Source organism: Melanerpes formicivorus, unplaced genomic scaffold (assembly GCF_026170545.1).
Source record: "Melanerpes formicivorus ecotype bairdi unplaced genomic scaffold, bMelFor1.0.p_v2 SCAF_24, whole genome shotgun sequence".
Classification (NCBI taxonomy): Eukaryota; Metazoa; Chordata; class Aves; order Piciformes; family Picidae; genus Melanerpes; species Melanerpes formicivorus.
Genome location: NW_027142376.1, coordinates 7758100 through 7776595, shown reverse-complemented (window position 1 = coordinate 7776595; position 18496 = coordinate 7758100). Strand labels below are relative to the sequence as shown.

General features: G+C 48.7%; 1 protein-coding gene across 1 annotated transcript in view; it reads left to right on the top strand.

Annotated features, from left to right (window-relative positions):
* Positions 1-8702: 8702 nt before the first annotated feature.
* Positions 8703-18496, top strand: part of TMC2 (transmembrane channel like 2) — a 39533-nt gene continuing 29739 nt past the window's right edge. Inside the window, exons 1-7 of the mRNA XM_068152977.1 lie at positions 8703-8975; positions 9277-9324; positions 12060-12381; positions 13092-13235; positions 16140-16230; positions 17904-17985; positions 18324-18430. Of these exons, the coding sequence (XP_068009078.1) occupies positions 8930-8975; positions 9277-9324; positions 12060-12381; positions 13092-13235; positions 16140-16230; positions 17904-17985; positions 18324-18430 (840 nt within the window). The 5' untranslated portion in view covers positions 8703-8929. The remainder of the gene's footprint in view (positions 8976-9276; positions 9325-12059; positions 12382-13091; positions 13236-16139; positions 16231-17903; positions 17986-18323; positions 18431-18496) is intronic.

Genomic DNA, 18496 nt, shown 5'->3' with positions numbered 1-18496 from the left:
AAATTGAAGGGTCTGGAATCATAGAATCATAAAATCAACAAGGTTGGAAAAGACCTCAGAGATCACCAAGTCCAACCTATCACCCAACACCTCCTGAATAACTAAACCATGGCTCCAAGTGCCACATCCAAGCCTTTTTTGAACACCCCCAGGGATGGTGACTCCACCACCTCCCTGGGCAGCACATCCCAACGGCCAATTACTCTTTCTGGGAAGAACTTGGAGCACAAGCCTTAACTACAATCAGAAGTTCAGTGTTTCTCTTCTGAGAACAAGGAAATGCCTCACAAGGTGTGTGCTAGACAGCATCTATTTTGAAATATGGGATATTGTAATTACTTCTATTCCCTTTCAAGAGCACCACATCATCAGTCAGGCAGCAAACGCTCCCTCCACGCTACACTGGAGAAAGAGCCAAAGAGCTTGTTTAATATTCAACAGCTCAGCCAGAGAGGGTGCAGCCAGAGAGAAAAGACTCTGCATTTCTGCTAACCATCTCAAAAGAAGACAGGAGTCAGACACAGGCCACATCAGAGGTGACAGCGATGACCCAGAGTGAATTTCAGCACAAGACAGACATGGACCTGTTGGAATGGACCCAGAGGAGGCCACAAAAATGATCAGACACTGGAACACCTCTGCTGTGAGGACAGGAGGAGAGAATGTGGGTTTATTCAGCCTGGAGAAGAGAAGGCTCTAGGGAGACCTTATTGCAGCTTTCCAGTACTTAAAGGAGCTGTAAGAGAGATGGGGACAGATTTTTTTAGCAGGGCCTGCTGCAACAGGACAAAGGGGGATGGCTTTAAATTAAAAGAAGGGAGATGCAGGGTAGATGAAAGAAAGTTGTATACTGCTGCTGCTGAAATCCTGACCCAGGTTGCCCAGAGAGGTGGCAGATGCCCCATCCCTGGAAACATTTCAGGTCAGACTGAATTAGACTCTGAGCAACCTGATCGACTAGAAGATGTCCTTGCTCACTGCAGGGGGGTTGGACTAGAAGACATTTAATGGCCCCTTCCAACCCAAAGCATTCTATGATCCTTTTTGCAAAGAAAAGGAGAGATACAGAACTCCAGCCCAAACTAAAGACCTAGACTTAGTCTAGATTAAATAGACTCCTTGATGACCTGCAGAACAGTCCCCATTAGCTCACAAGCACATGATGTTTCTCAGTAACCATCAGATTGTTCAGGTGAAGAGATACCTCAGGATAGCTCTAGCCCAACCCCTGCTCAAAACAGGGTCTGAGCCAAGTTCAGATTAGATTGGTTGGGATATTGTCCACTTGGGCTTAACAAATACAGGCAGATTCTCTCCTTTCAATGGTGAAAGGAAGTTACTGCTGGTTTGAATGAGAGACCTGCAGTGGCAGCAACAACTACAAACCAGAAGGCAGGTTGTTAAGCCAGAAGTGTGGCTGTGTGGTGACACCATCAATGAGCACTTGCTAACAAATTGCAGCAGGAGCAGATCACAGAATCAGCCAGGTTGGAAGAGACCTCCAAGACAGATCATCAAGTCCAACCGATCACCACTTCAACCAGACCATGGCACTAAGTGCTTCATCCAGGCTTTTCTTAAACACCTCCAGGGACATCAACCACACCACCTCCTTGGGCAGCCCATCCCAATGGCCAATCTCTCTTCCTGTGAGGAACTTCTTTCTAAGATCAAGCCTAAACTTCCCCCTGCACAGCTTGAGACTCTGTCCTCTTGTTCCCTTGCTGGCTGCCTGGTTGATGCAGTTAGAGGAAAAAGCAACAACCAAACCCCAAATCCAGCCTGCATTCCACACAGAAGGTGAATATTTTAATCAACAGCATTTTGTCTTCCTGAAGTAGCTTTTGTAGCTTTTGCATTTGGATCTTCATACATGATGAAGCTCTCACTTTACTGATCTCACTTCACCTGATCTCAAACGCACTTGAGGTTGGTTTAACAAATTCCACTCCTGGATTATAAGTCTCTCATCAAAGCAGCACCCACAGAACTGTGCCAGTGCCTGTGTACTTGAGAAAAGTGGGTAAATCAGGCTCAATTTCACCCTATCACAGTGCTGTCCCATTCCTGCTGTCCTCTGATGCTTTCATTAGTGTGTGCTGGGAAAACACCAGAAATCAAGCACAAGCCCTGTGAGGAGAGGCTGAGGGAGCTGGGGTTGTGTAGCCTGGAGAAAAGGAGGCTCAGGGGAGACCTTCTTGCTCTCTACAACTACCTGAAGGGAGGTTGGAGCCAGGTGGGGATTGGTCTCTTCTCCCAGGCAACCAGCACTGGAACAAGAGGACACAGTCTCAAGCTGTGCCAGGGGAAGTTTAGGCTGGAGGTGAGGAGAAAGTTCTTTCCAGAAAGAGGAATTGGCCATTGGAATGTGCTGCCCAGGGAGGTGGTGGAGTCACCATCACTGGAGGTGTTCAAAAAAGGCTTGGATGTGGCACTTGGAGCCCTAGTTTAGTTGTCAGGAGGTGTTAGGTATTAGGTAATAGGTTGGACTTGATGATCTCTGAGGTCTTTTCCAACCTTATTGATTCTATGATTCTTGGATTTCCACACACATTCTCCTCTATTTTCTCTTCTTGTCCATGGAAACCTCACAGCCTTCATTTATGGACTGCATTAACTCTTCAGATAGGGAGTGATGGGTTGACAAAAAACCTTATGCAGTGTCCATTCACCACAAAGGGTGTGGAAGATGGACAGAAGTTTCTGTCTGATGTTAGAAATCTCCATGGTTTTCCCAACATCATTTAACTACTCACACAGTGCCAGGACCACAGTGGATGAACAAGAGGCTGCTGCCCTCAAAGCCTGTCAGGGCCAATGATGAGGAGGGAAGACACAGGAGCAACAGCCACCATCTGACTGGCATCATCACAAAACACCTACATGCCATGTTTGGAGAGCACTGACAGGCTCAGGTGGAGGCAGGGTGGCTCTAAACACGTGCTTAGCCTGAGATGTGGAGTTGGTGAAGGTGGCAGTGAGCTGGCAGGTGTGGGCTTGTGCTTTGTGCTAGGGTTGGGGTCTTGGTAACTGCAGTGGTTCCCAGAAGGCTGCAGTTCAAGGAGTGCTCTCTCCTCATACAGCTGGGCAATAGAAGCATCATCTTAAAGAAAAAAGAATTGATAACAATACTGCCTTCTACATGAGAAGCAGCAGTGGAAGATGACTGATAGGCTGTGTTCTGTGCTTGGTCTGACATTCATGCTCCCCCAAGCTGACACAGCTCCAGGAGCTGCTAGTGCACATCCTTGCCTGGTTTTGGTTTAATTCTTCTTGACAGGCCACCTGAATTAGCAGCCCTCTGGCAGTAGTTGTTCTCTAGCTAAAACACAGGCTAACAGCATGTACAGAGCTCCTTGCACTCCTTCCTGGGAAATTCCCAGCTGTGCCTTGAGGCGTGAGGTGAGTAAAAGCCAGGGAGAGAGCAGTGTGAAATAACAGGAGGGAAGGAATGAAAAAGCAATATCTCTGCCTCACAGGAGCTCATGGAGTCACAGAACCATGCTGGCTGCAAGAGAACTTTAAGATCATCAAGTCCAGCCATTAAGCCAGTATGCCAAGTCCACCACTAAGCTATGTCACTCAGCACCATATCTACAGAGCTTTTAAATGCCCCCAGAACTGATGACTCCACCACTTCCCTGGGCTGCCTGCCCCAGGGCTTCACAACCCTATGGGTGAAGAAATATTTTCTAATGTCCAGCCTAAGCCTTCCTTGGTGTAACCTGGAGCCATTTCCTCTTTTCCTATCACATGTTCCTTGGGAGAGGAGACCTCACCTGGAGTACTGCATCCAGCTCTGGAGCCTGCAACACAGCAGGAAGGTCATGGACCTGATGGAATGGGTCCAGAGGAAGGCCACAAAAATGATCAGAGGGCTGAAGCACCTCTCCTGTGAAGATAGGCTGATGGAGTTGGGGGTATTCATCCTGGAGAACAGAAAGCACCTCAGAGCAGCCTTCCAGTACCTGAAGGGGACCTACAAGAAAGTTGGGGAGGGACTGTTCACAAAAGCATGCAGCCCAAGGGACAAGGGGCAGTGGTTTGAAACTAGAGAAGGGTAGATTAAGATTGGATATCAGGAAGAAGTTCTTCAATATAAGGAACACTGCAACAGGTTGCCAAGGGAGGTAGCTGAAGTCCCAACCCTGGAGAAATTCAAGGTCAGGCTTGATGGGGCTCTGAGCAACCGATCTAGTTGGGGATGTCCTGCTTACTGAAGCAGGGTTGGGTTGGATGAAGTCTAGAAGTCCCTTCCAACCCAGTGCATTCTATGATTATTCCATGATTAGTGAATGCTGCTGAGTCCAGACTTTCTGATCATCTCCATGCTTCTCTGTCAGCGGCCACTCCACACTCCTGCACAGAAAAACATCACAGCTTTGCAGAAGATTCCATGAGGGTGAGGATGAACTCTGTGGACACAGATGCCCAGGTTAATGTGTAGCCCATGCTGGATTTCCATGGCTTAGTCAGAAACAGTTGTTTTGTAAAGGTAAACTGAGATTTTGGCCAGAAGCCAGGCTGGAACCCAGCTGAGGTGAGTCCAGTTTTATGTCCAGAGAAGGGCAATGAGGCTGATGAGAGTCCTTGAGCACAAGCCCTATGAGGAAAGGCTGAGGGAGCTGGGGTTGTTTAGCCTGGAGAAGAGGAGGCTCAGGGGAGACCTTATTGCTCTCTCCAACTACCTGAAGGGAGGTTGTAGCCAGGTGGGCTTGGTCTCTTCTCCCAGGCAACCAGCACCAGAACAAGAGGACACAGTCTCAAGCTGGGCCAGGGGAGGTTTAGGCTTGAGGTGAGGAGAAAGTTCTTCACAAAAAGAGTGACTGGCCATTGGAATGTGCTGCCCAGGGAGGTGGTGGAGTCACCATCCCTCGAGGTGTTCAAGAAGGAATTGACATGGCACTTGAACCATGAATCATGAGGTGTTGGGTGACAGGTTGGGCTTGATGATCTCTGAGGTCTTTTCCAACCTTATTGATTCTATGAAAGATGCTGAGAGAGCTTGGAAAATGTGTTTCTGGTTTTTTCAAACCCCTCAGCCTTCTTTACCAGGCAGCCCAACAGAAGTGAGTCTGCTGGGAAGGGATTCTCACATCTGAAATGCCTGTCTCAGACACAGCATTAAAGCTGGCCCTGGCCATGCACAAGTTTTACACCCCCATCAAAATATCCACAGGCAGGTCAGGTATTATTGTTATTAGTGAAAAACCTTCTCAAGTGGAGATTACTTATAGATGAGATGAATATTGAACAAATGTAATCCATGGGCTAATTAGCTAAAGCCCTATGTTAATCAGAAAGCAAGAAAGGGAGAAACATTAGCTCATTAAGCATTTAGAAGCATGTTGTATGTGCTTCCAGGATTCAGTTACCCCTCTCTCCATCACACAACTGCTTTTTATTTAACACTTGGAGGTGTGTGAGACGTCCAACATCCTCCTATGGTCAAACTCAAAACTGCCAAACACAGAATACAGAACACAAAATAAAGCAGGCTGGAAAAGGCCTTCGGGATCATGAAGTCCAACTTATCACCCAACACCATCTAATCAACTAAACCATGGCACCAAGTGCCTCAGCCAGGCTCTTCTTAAACACCTCCAGGCATGGTGACTCCACCACCTCCCTGGGCAGAACATTCCAATGGCCAATCTCTCTTGCTGGGAAGAATTTCTTCCTAACACCCAGCCTAAACCTCCCCTGGCACAGCTTGAGACGGTGTCCTCTTGTTCTGTCACAGGTAGGCAGCGTTGGGCACCAACATGAGAAGAAATAAACTGAACTGTGCAGCAGAGAAGGATTAGAGCTGAAACTCCACAGAGTGTTCATGCTCTGTGTACAAAGCCTGACATTTACATAGACATTTACATAGATGGATTATTGACTGTGCATTACTTATTCATACCTTCCATGGCATAACTCAAAGGGAAAAGGCTAATCCCCCACTCCCCCCACCCCAAGATCCATACTCCTAAGAAATCATAAACCCTGCCAGACACTTTATCTTCTTAGGAGAATCAGGCTCCTAAGCTGGGGACGCTTGGTGCTGAAGAACAGCAGCATTTCCCCACTGCAGGACCATGCAGGTCAGCCCCAAAAGGAGCTGTTTTGGTAGCTGTCACCTCCTCGATGTACACACACAGAGGTGTGGAAAGTCCTCCAGCATGACCCGGCCCACAGCACACAGGATCATAGAATCAATAAGGTTGGAAAAGACCTCAGAGATCATCAAGTCCAACCTAGCACCCAACACCTCATGGCTAACTAAACCATGGCTCCAAGTGCCACATCCAATCCTTTTTTGAACACCTGCAAGGACAGGGACTCCACCACCTCCCTGGGCAGCACATTCCAAGGGACAATCTCTCTTGCTGGGAAGAACTTTCTCCTCACCTCCAGCCTAAACCTCCCCTGGTGCAGCTTGAGACTGTGTCCTCTTGTTCTGCTGCTGATTGCCTGGAAGAAGAGACCAAGGATGCCTCATTGCTCTCCCCAGGCCTGGCAGCCTCGGAGCTTGTAGCAATGGTTTTGTAGCTGTGTTTCCATACAAGAAGCATCTTGGCAGTGCTATGTTCATAGTTGGACCTGATGATCTTGAGGTCTTTTCCAAACTAAGTGATTCTGGGACTCTACTGCCAGACAGATGGCTGCCAAAAGGACGTTTTCCTTACCTCAGACATATCCCACTTCGAGCTGTATTTTACCCTGAATAATCCAATGCTGATTATAAACAGCTACCACATTTTTTAATTCACACTTCCTTTTTTATCTTTTGGACCAACACTCTTCAGTGTCCATGTACTCCAGGCACAGCATCACACAGGCAAAGCCAGCACAGAGATGACAGAAGCACAGAATGGTTCAGGTTGGAAGAGACCTCAGGGATCGTCTCCTCCAACCTTCCCACCATGGGCAGGGACACCTCTCAACTAGGCTCAGCTGCTCAAAGCCTCATCTAACCTGGCATATTTTCTTGGTCTCAGCTTGCATGACACCATTATGTTGCACTAAACCCCACTGCCCAGGCTCACCTGCCCAGCTTGTCTGCTGCACCATACCCTCTGACACCGCCTGTCCTCCTCAGCAGCTGTGTGAGCTCCGCCTCTCTCCCCCAAGGACAGATCCCAGAAGGCACAAAGACAGCAAGGATTCCCACAGTGCCTGTGAGGCTGCACACCAGCTGCAGGTGGATGAGTTCTAGTTCTGTGTCCAGTTCTGGGTTCCTCAGTTTAGGAAAGATGTTGAGTTGCTGGAAGGTGTCCAGAGAAGGGCAACAAAGCTGGGGAGGGGTCTGGAGCACAGCCCTGTGAGGAGAGGCTGAGGGAGCTGGGGTTGCTTAGCCTGGAGAAGAGGAGGCTCAGGGGGGACCTTATTGCTCTCTCCAACTCCCTTAAGGGAGGTTGTAGCCCGGTGGGGGGTGGTCTCTTCTCCTGGGCAACCATCACCAGAACAAGAGGACACAGTCTCAAGCTGTGCCAGGGGAGGTTTAGGCTAGATGTTAGGAAGAAATTCTTCATAGAAAAAGAGATTAGCCATTGGAATGTGCTGCCCAGGGAGGTGGTGGAGTCACCATCACTGAAGGTGTTTAGAAAGAGCCTGGCTGAGGCACTTAGTGCCATGGTTGAGTTGATTAGATGGTGTTGGGTGATAGGTTGGACTCGAAGGTCTCAAAGTTCTTTTCCAACCTGGTTAATGCTGTATTCTGGAGGAAGAGACAGCACCAGCTGGGATTATTTCTTTTTCTTGAGGCTCTGAGGCAAAAGGAGCAGCAGACAGAATCATAGAATTGTTTGGGTTGGACTTTATTTCCAGGTGCCTTTGGAGCAAAATGCATCAAGCAAAAAGCAGAGATTCCCATTAAGGCTGGCACCTGCATTGATGCAAGTCACTGGTGGCAGCAGCCTCAAGCTGATCTCCACAACCTTCCTCTTTCTGGGAAGGGAAGGAAGGGAATTAAGACACTCCCAGATTTCAGAGACAGGATGAAGCTTCAGAGAGGCTTTCCTCTTGGGAAACCATTCAACCCACACGCCTGCAGGAGAAACCCTGCACTGGGCACACGCCAGCCCTCTGAGAAAGCTACAGCTGGGGGCAGATGCTGTGGGGATCAGTCTGGAGACTGCTCAGACAAACCTCTCCTTGGCCCATCGAAAAACTGCAGGCTGCAGTGTGCAACCCAATACTTTGCAGGACTAAAAGACCTTCCGAATGAGGGTCTCGCATTAATTAATTAAGCCTCGGAGCACCTAGAAGGAAAATCTATCCTATTTTACCAGCAAGTGCAATGAGCATAGAGGAACAAAGGAAAGAGAGATCCCCATGCCCTGACTCCTGACTCCTTGCCTCCTCGCTGCATCTATTAACTCCCAAGTCCCTTACAAAAGACATGGATGGAGGAGAGAAGGTGACACACCCCCCCACCTCCCCCCACCAGGGCGCAGGGACTGTGAGGTTTAATAAAGGTGCAGGTGAATGACTAACAGGGTTACCCAGATTGACACAGGTCAGAGAAGAAAATGGCATTAAGAAAATTGATCCTGCCCATGCCTGGGGCCGTGTGCCCATGTCAGAACCAGCCGTGACTTGTGTCTGCTTCATACGATAGCACCGAGCCTCCACCCAAGGGCTTTCCTTCATGGTTAAGTAATGAAAGGTAAGGTAATGCCTGCGGGTGCCTCTTTCACAGGGAGAAGGGAACAGAAGGCAGTCTTTGGGTGGGCTGAGGCAGAGCCTGGGTCTCCTCTGCCTCTCCCACCCCTTCCTGCCCACATGGCTCGCAAGCAAGAGGTCAGTGCCGGCTGGATGTGGCTGCCTGATTGCAAGGAGACAAGTAGATGGGCACTGGAAGAGAGAGTAACCTGTGCATGAGCCGGGTGTGCGCGCACAGCAGAGCGGCTACAGCGTCTGGGCAAGACAGGAGGCTGCCATGGGGAAGAAAAGGAAATGTGCTTTGCAGGTCATCATGGAAGACGGTTGGTATCACTGTAAGATCATTTCAGTTTGGGTGTTACCAAATGCTGCCTCGGGGCTTTCCAAGCATGGCATTTTACATCTCAAAGACCATGCAGCTTCAGTGTGCTCATGCAGGGAGCTTTTGTCAACCTGCCAATCTAAAGCAACCGTCAAGAGCATCACTGTAGAAGAGGATGTGATGGATAATCCACAAGGGATGTTCTGCCAGGCTTAGGTGGCATGTAAGGGCTAAGTGTGTAAAGCACCATGTGTGTAAATGCCAGCAACAAACGCAATGACTCTTTGTTCTTTCTCTTGCAGCTGGAATAGAGATTGATGGACAAGTAGAAAGCGACACAGAGAGTGAAGGTAATGTAGAGATAAAAATATGCAGTCTAGTTTGAAATACAAGAGGTGATGCCTTTTCTTTTTCCACTCTGTTCTGTGACTTGCTCATTTCATGAGTTACTTGTAAGCAAGCTGATTTTTCCCTTGAGGTTTGACTTGCAATGGCAATATGTAAGCTGCCGTTCTTAAGCAGCCTGCCCCCTCCCATCCAGGCTCCTAAAGTAGAAGGCTGTCAGAGCCCACATCCCTTGGCAGCCATCCCTAGAAAACCAGGCACTGCAGTAAAACAGTTCTGTGCAGGGCTGGGACTGCTTTGTACCACACCAAGTCCTTACCTGCCCTCCCTGTAATGCTTGCTCAGACCATAACACAGTGGTATCTTCATTAATCACAGCCACAAGAAGATAAAAATGAAAATGGATGGCTGTGAGGGAAACCAGGAAGAGCCAGGGACAGGATTAAACCCAGATTTAACCCTCTGTGTGTGGCAAATACAGAGAAATACTTAAGTGGTAGGGTTAGGAGGCTACTACTATGATAAAGAAAGATAGATAGCTAAGAGGCAAGATCATAATGACACTGGATAGGTGGTGTGAACTCTACTGCAAAAATGATTCACAACTGTGTCTGTACAATCCATAAAACAGGAGAAAGTAATTAGCAAATGACTGGGATGGGAGGTTGTTTTTAGTCATAACCACCTTTTCCCAACAGGCAAACAAGGCACTAAGAGCAGCAAATGGATGTTCCACATTTAGCCTAAGGCACAATAGGCAGCAAAGGAATACCACGAGAGCTGTCTGCTCAGAATGAACATTTGGCCAAAGAGGGAAGGTGCTTCTTAGATCACAAACTGAAATTCACCTGAGACAGACCATTAGGTGCTGACTGAAACCTACCCAGGGCATTGCTCCTGAGAAATGAGTCCGTCGCTCCTTCACATTCCCAATGCTAACTGTGATAACCACGTCCTAATAGTTTCTTACCAAACCTATTTGTTTGGTATCCATTCCTAACTTCTCATCAAAGCAAAAATCCAAACATCCAAATTCTTTTTGGTTCTGTTTTCCTGGCTTTTTTAGGCTGCTCATTTTTTCCACTCTGGATCCCATTCCAGCGCGATTTTCGCTTCCCGTTTTCCTCCAAGTCAATGCCAAAGTGACAAGTTTGTTTCTTTCTTTCTTTCTTTGTCTGAACACTTTCTTTTTGTCAGCCAGAAATTTTGGATAGTCTGAAGCCAAAAAAAACAAAACCAAAACAAAACAAAACAAACCAGCCAGGCAGAAAGGGACCTGGGGGTAGTGGTTGATAGTAGGCTGAACATGAGCCAGCAGTGTGCCCAGGTGGCCAAGAAGGCCAATGGCATCCTGGCCTGCATCAGGAATAGTGTGGCCAGCAGGAGCAGGGAAGTCATTCTGCCCTGCACTCAGCACTGGTTAGGCCACACCTTGAGTCCTGTGTCCAGTTCTGGGCCCCTCAGTTTAGGAAAGATGTTGAGTTGCTGGAAGGTGTCCAGAGAAGGCCAACAAAGCTGGGGAGGGGTTTGGAGCACAGCCCTGTGAGGAGAGGCTGAGGGAGCTGGGTCTGCTTAGCCTGGAGAAGAGGAGGCTCAGGGGAGACCTTCTTGCTGTCTACTACTACCTGAAGGGAGGTTGTAGCCAGGTGGAGGTTGGTCTCTTCTTCCAGGCAACCAGCACCAGAACAAGAGGACACAGTTTCAAGCTGTGCCAGGGGAAGTTTAGGCTGGATGTTAGGAAGAAATTCTTCCCAGCAAGAGAGATTGGCCATTGGAATGTGCTGCCCATGGAGGTGGCAGAGTCACCATCCCTGGAGGTGTTTAAGAAGAGCCTGGCTGAGGCACTTGGTGCCATGGTTTAGTTGATGAGATGGTGTTGGGTGATAGGTTGGGCTTGATGATCTCAAAGTTCTTTTCCAACCTGGTCTATTCTATTCTATTCTATTCCATTCCCCAAAACCAACTCTGGGAATCTTACTATTCATTTTAATCTACTTGGTGGTAAAAGTGATTGAGCAGTTTGGGGGGTTATGATTTGTTGTTTTTTTCCCTTTCCATAAGGTCCTGCAATTAAATCAAGCTCCATTCCTGGTGTAGTTTTAGGCTATGTCACAACAATTCCAGTCCTTCAAACTGGAAGTAGTCCTGACTTCTGGACAAAGGAGTTTTTAGCCTGCAGTGAAACATGCATCAGAGACAGGGCTTTTTTTTTCTTCAGGATACAGACCTGTCTATCTAAAAGAAAACTCAGGGAAACAAAACTCTCTGCTGCCTCAGCTGTGCCTTTTCTCTATGTAAACAGAAGACTTTCGTCTGCAGCCTTGAAAATGAATTAGCTTTCAAGGTCAGCACAACAAGCAGCAAACTATAGACTGCACTACTGCCTGCAGTTTCTCTTTTCACTGCTCAGGTGTGTTTCCAGGTTGAGAAGATCCCTGTCTGTGCTCTCTGATGGATGGCTTTCTGCATTATGCGACTCATTTCCAGTTTTCTTGTGGTCACATATAAGTCATTGATGCGCTAAAATGAGGCCGAGTGTCTTAAATGGGAGCTGTGTAACCAAAGAGTTGGACGTGGCTCTTGCATGGGGCGTAAAACAAAGCCCACTGAGGTCAACAAGCATCTGCTCATCGACTTGGCTAGGGTTTGCATCAGGTGTCCTGGCTGCTTGCCCTTCTCTCAGGAGTCTTTGTTTTGCCATCATGGCTTTCACAAAGTATTTGGTTTTCGTCCCTTGCAGAAGACGAAGTGAAGAAGACACCTAAGAAACGAACCCCTAGGGAAACCAGGAGAACAAGCAGGCTCGAAAGGAAAAAGCAAGACAAATACAAAGAAGAAGAAGAGAGCAAAGAGGAAGACATCTGTAGCCAGCAAAATGGAACTTCTAAGAGAAAAAACTACCAGAGAGAAAACAAAGATGGAAAAAAGGCAGGAGGAGGAAGCCGACAGAGAGACAAAAAGGCTCCTACCAAAGATCAAAAGGAGACAGAAAACAAAGAAAAGAAAACAAGCAAGAAAGGAAAGGAAGGGGAAAACAAAGAGGAGACAGACAGGAAAAACAGGTAATGAAACTGTCCCTGGCTGTGATGCCTTGTGTCAGCCTGGCAGCAGTGACGATGTGCCAGTGGTGCCTGGGTCAGACCCAGAGACCGTGACTAAGTGACAGCTCCACCAGAAGAGATCCAAAGGTGGGGAGTGACAGGGTGAGCTGCCACACAGCCACGCTGCTGCCAAGGCCGCCTGTCCTTGTCATTTCTCAGCCAGGATCAGATCTGTGCATGTAGTGAGTGCCTACAGCTGGGGGTAGCAAAGTTGCATCCAACAAGAGAGCTTCGGCAGCTCAGCTCTGGGCACACTTTTGGGTTGATCTATGCAAATGTTCAGATTAAAATGGATCTCTCACATTTTCAAGTCCTTTCCTCTTCTAAATCTTGCTTGTCCCAACCCTTTGCTTCTCCCCATATCTCCCCATTTGATTCTGAAGGTGTAAAACCCCTTTCTCCAGAGCCAGATGGATGGCTGGATTGCCCCAGGCAATGCTTCTGTAGCCAAACCACGGTCCAAAGCACAATGTTGGGTGGGTTACGGTGGGGTACAACCATCTCTTTGCTATCCTGGCTGGAGCCAGCCTTGTCCTGAGCACAAAGGGGTCATGCTGGAATCACACCTAGGTGGGGAGGCTGTGAGGCACTGCACCCATCCCAAGCAAGACCTTCCCTCTAACTCCTGCAAGTTTTTCTCCTCTGTGCCCTTTGTTTTGTTTCTCTCCCAGTACTTCTTCTGACTCCTCCGGTGCGGAGTCACTGTCAGAGGAAGAGCTTGCAATGCTGATGGAGCAAGTTGAGCAAAAGAAAAAGCTGATTTCCACCATGAGGAACAAGCCCTGGAGGATGGTGAAGAAGCTTTCAGTCCTCAGGTACCCATCATCCTGGGAACCCACGCTCCTGGGGGCTTGCCTGAGCGGCAGATGCTTCCTACAAATTGCATCTTTGCTGCTCTGCTGCAACAGGCCAGGCTCAGAACAGCTGATGGGCAGAGCCTGGCCAGCCTGTCTGGATGGAAATGATCAGAGTTTAAAATGTGGAATTTGATTTTCAGCCTCTGTAACCAAAGAGCAGACGAGGTGCAAATCTGTTCAACCGATACCCTAACGGCCAGGTCATTCTAGCCTTGTATTTAAAACCAAATGACTCCCTGCTGTCAGGCTGCTTGTTAAAGCAAACTCTCTGCCCGGGTTTGCTTTATTCATGCCTATTGTCAGACAGAAATCAGAGCAGCAAAGTGCCCTCTTAGCTCACACTCCTGAGAAAGAAGTGACAGAAGTATTTGCAGAGGTTTACTGAGCAAAGATAAGAAGGACATTGAGACACCTGAATGTGACCAGAGAAGGGCAACAAGGCTGGGGAGAGGTGTGAAGCACAGCCCTGTGAGGAGAGGCTGAGGGAGTTGGGGTTTCTTAGCCTGGAGAAGAGGAGGCTCAGGGGAGACCTTCTTGCTCTCTCCAACTCCCTGAAGGGAGGTTGTAGCCAGGAGGGGGTTGGTCTCTTCTCCCAGGCAACCAGCACCAGAACAAGAGGACACAGTCTCAAGCTGTGCCAGGGGAGGTTTAGGCTGGAGGTGAGGAGAAAGTTCTTCCCAGAAAGAGAGATTGTCCCTTGGAATGTGCTGCCCAGTGAGGTGGTGGGGTCACCTCCCCTGGAGGTGTTAGATGTGGCACCTGAAGCCATGGTTTAGTTAGTCATGAGGTGTTGGGTGCTAGGTTGGACTTGATGACCTCTGAGGTCTTTTCCAACCTTATTGATTCTATGATTCTGTTACAATCTTACCACCCATCCCACGCTGAATGGGGGAACAACTCAGGTGGCTGCAGAGAACCCTCAGTGTGGGGCAGGGAAATAAAAACCCACCATTCAACAGGGGTGAGGTGATGCCTACCTCCATGTTTGCCAAGAGGTTGCTCAGAGGTGACCAGGTTGTGAAAGTTGGCAGTCACCACATGTCCGCATTTCTCTGTTCCACCCCTCCCCCCTGAAGGCCAAGTCCTGCTCCATCTTCCATTAAAATCAGGAGCCTTGAACACTGCCAATTATTTTTCAAAGCCTGGGCACTGCATGAAAGCAGCTTTGCTATCTCACAGGCATGCTACAAGCCTGAGCTCATTACAAATAAAATCTTATGACCCTGAAAGTCCAAAGTTCTGCAAGAAAACAGAAAGGGAAAAAAAGACAACCACTGAAGCAGTTTTATTTCTGATAGATTTTTCCCTTTGCTGTAGGATCCTGGCTGAAGTTCTGCCTGGGATCATGTTTGCTAACAGACCTCCAACCTTTCATCTCATCCCTGAACCATGCAATCATTCCCAATTGCTAACAACCCCAAACAAAACTGTTGGCTGCCTTGTGCAGAGGTCTCCAGGCAGGCTCTCTGAGCTACAATCAGTAGAATACAGAATTAACCAGGTTGGAAAAGACCTTTGAGATCATTGAGTTCAACCTATCAACCAACACCATCTCATCAACTAAACCATGGCACCAAGTGCCTCAGCCAGGCTCTTCCTAAACACTTCCAGGGATGGTGACTCCACCACTTCCCTGGGCAGCACATTCCAATAGCAAATTTCTCTTTCTATGAAGAATTTCTTCCTAACATCCAGCCCAAACCTCCCCTGGCACAGCTCGAGACTGTGTCCTCTTGTTCTGGTGCTGGTTGCCTGGAAGAAGAGACCAACCCCCACCTGGCTACAACCTCCCTTCAGGGAGTTGGAGAGAGCAAGAAGGTCTCCCCTGAGCCTCCTCTTCTCCAAGCTAAGCAACCCCAGCTCCCTCAGCCTCTCCTCATAGGGTTGTGCTCCAGACCCCTCCCCAGCTTTGTTGCCTCTCTCTGGACACTCAACATCTTTCCTAAACTGAGGGGCCCAGAACTGGACACAGGACACAAGGTGTGGCCTAACCAGTGCTGAGCACAGGGCAGAATGACTTCCCTGCTCCTGCTGGCCAACACTATTTCCTGGTAGAGGCTAGGATACCATTGGCCTCTCCTGAGGACCTGGGCACACTGCTGGCTCATGTTCAAGTAGCTCTTTTGGCTGCACAACCTCAATGCTGCAACGAGAAAGGATAAGCTCTGCAGCACAGGTAACAGCAAAAGAGAGAAACAGAGGCTCAAGACTCAGGAATCTCACTTCCAGGTTTTTAAATGAAGTCTCAGGTGATTTTGCCAGGGTTAAGGGCTGGACTAGCCTGCTAGTACTGAACAGGTCTCTTCTCTCAAGTAACAAGCAATAGGACAAGAGAGAACTGTCTCATGTTGCACCAGGGGAGGCTTAGGTCAGATATTAGGAGAAATTCCTTCACTGAAAGGGTTGTCAAGCCCTGCAACAGGCTGCCCAGGCAAGTGGTTGAGTCACCACCCCTGGAGGGATTTAAAAGTTGTGTAGAGGTGATGCTGAGAGACATGGCTTAGTAGTAGACTTGGCAGTGCTGGATTTATGGTTGGACTTGATGATCTTGACAGTCTTTTCCAACCTAAATGCATTTCTTATTCTATGAACAGTGTAGCTTTTGGGCTGCAGCCAAGTAGGGCACATCTCTGCCTGGACAGGATTGCTCTGGGGACCCCTTAGCTAGCCCAGGGTGGCTGTTCAAACTCTATGGGGCACAAGCACCACCTCCAGCAGACAGCAGCCAGAACCCCAGATGTGGAGAGAGACCAAACCTTCACTTTCTCATGAGCATGGCTGCTTTCCCACCAGTGCAGGCAGCAGTGAAAGCTAAAGACCCCTCTGCTCTTCCAATAACCTGCTTGTTTATTTCCCTACCAGGGAGGCTCAAGCTTTTGTAGAGAAGTTTGAAGGAGCTCTGGGAAAAGGGAAGGGGAAAAAGTTGTATGCCTATAAGATGATGATGGCAAAGGTAAGTGTGACAGTGACAGCAGGGAGGAGCCTGGGTACCTGACCCTGCATTCAGCACATCTTTGGTGGGGGGTTTGTAACCTGTATTTGGGGGGAGGGAGAGGGGGGACCAAACAAAACCAAACCCAGAAAGACACCAGGAAATGAGAGTAAAATTTCCTGCCTATATTTTAAAGCATACCATCCAGCTTCAAATCTACAACTGCTACAGAAAGAAGGAAATCTCCCCCGAGAAGAAGAGGTCAGGGGAGACCCGAGCACTCTCTACAGCTACCTGCAAGGAGGTTGTAGAGAGGTGGGGCTTGGTTCCTTTTTCCAAGTAACAAGCAACAGGACAAGAGGAGAATGGCCTCAAGTTGTGCCAGGAGAGGTTCAGGTTGGCTATTAGGAAAAAAATCTTCAGCAAAAGGGTTGTCAAGCCCTGGAACCGGCTGCTCAGGGGAGCAGTGGAGTCCCCATCCCTGGGGGGATTGAGCAGCTGTGTAGATGTGGTGCTGAGGGACATGGCTTAGTGCTGGGTTAACAGCTGGACTCATTGACCTGAAAAGTCTCTTCCAACCAAAACTATTCTGAAATTCTGGGCCTGGGCTGGCATTGCAACCTTTCCTGAAGCACAGGAGTGGTTGCAGGAGCAAAGATCACAGGATCACAGGATGTCAGGTGCTGGAAGGGACCTCTGAAGATCATCCAGACCAAACCCCCTGCCAGAGCAGGACCATACAACCCAGCTCAGGTCACACGGGAACACATCCAGATGGGCCCTGAAAGTCTCCAGAGAAGGAGACTCCACAACCTCCCTGGGCAGCCTGTTCCAGGGCTCTGTGACCCTCACAGTGAAGAAGTTCCCCCTTGTGTTGAGGTGGAATCTCCTGTGCTGCAGCTTACATCCATTACCCCTTGTCCTATCACAGGGAGCAAGTGAGCAGAGCCTGTCCCCTCTCTCCTGACCCTCAGCCCTCAGATATTTATAAACATTTATTAAATCCCCTCCAAGTCTTCTCTTTTCCAGGCTAAAGAGCCCCAGGTCACTCAGCCTCTCCTGAGAAACACCACAGCTTTCTGGTTGCTGTCACCAAAACTTTGACCTATGAGACAAGATTCCCCTAGGAGGGAGAGAGGCCATGCCAAAAATCTTGCACTGCCTCTTGGACTCCTGTAAAATTCCATCTTCCCCAATAATGAGCAGATACAACACAGACAGCACTCTCCCTGCTAAGGTGGTAGCCAAGTTGCATGTTGTCATGGAGATTACACTGAGAAGTGAAAAAGGGAGGCAAGCCTGAGATGCTGAAATCAATGGGAGTTCAGCAGCTGCTCTGATGAGGAAGGATTCAAGCTAATTACATTTTGGTTTAGATGGAGTTGGTTCTGCATGAATCCTTCCAACCCAGAACTAGGTCTCAGTTTTTCACCCCTGTGCAATACGGTAAACTCACACCATAGCTGCAGCTGTCCAAAAGCCTGGGAAGGTTAAAAGTCAAGTAACAAATATTAACTCCTTGGGGTGGGAGGCTTTGGGACCAAAGGTAGGGCCTGAAGGAGTCAAGAAGATCAGACCCAGACCAGAGTAATGGTCCTAGTAATGGTACCAATCCTTGAATTCAGAAAGCCCTGCAGAGGAAGCAGCCTCCCTCTTTGCACTTCTCTGCTCACCACTTTGTTGTTTTGTTTCAGAAATGGGTGAAGTTTAAGAGGGACTTTGACAATTTTAAAACCCAGTGCATACCCTGGGAGATGAAGATAAAAGAAGTGGAGAGTAAGTGGAAGTCGCCATACAGTGGCAAGGAGATGCTTTGTAAGACAGCTTTGCCTTCATCCAAACAATGCTTCAGCTCCCTTGCCCCCCGGGGTCCCTACACTTGCCCTAGGCACCAGTGGTAACAAGGAGCACACACCTCAGGCTTTGCTGTCTCCATCACCAGTGGGCACTGTTGGGAGGGTCTTGGGCAACACCTGGGGACACCTGGGGGGTTGGAACTAGATGATCCTTGAGGTCCCTTCCAAGCCCAGCAATTCTGTGAAATGGGTGCAGGCATTGCTAAGGACAGTTTAACCCTCCTACACTCCTAACCATGACGTGTCTTCTGCTTTCAGGCCACTTTGGCTCCTCAGTCGCTTCCTATTTCATATTCCTGCGGTGGATGTACGGAGTAAACCTCGTCCTCTTCGGGCTGATCTTTGGGCTGGTTATAATCCCAGAGGTAAGTGTTTCATCCTCCTGTCAGTCAGCTCTTACCCATGGCTTAACCTGAACGTGAAACTGACAG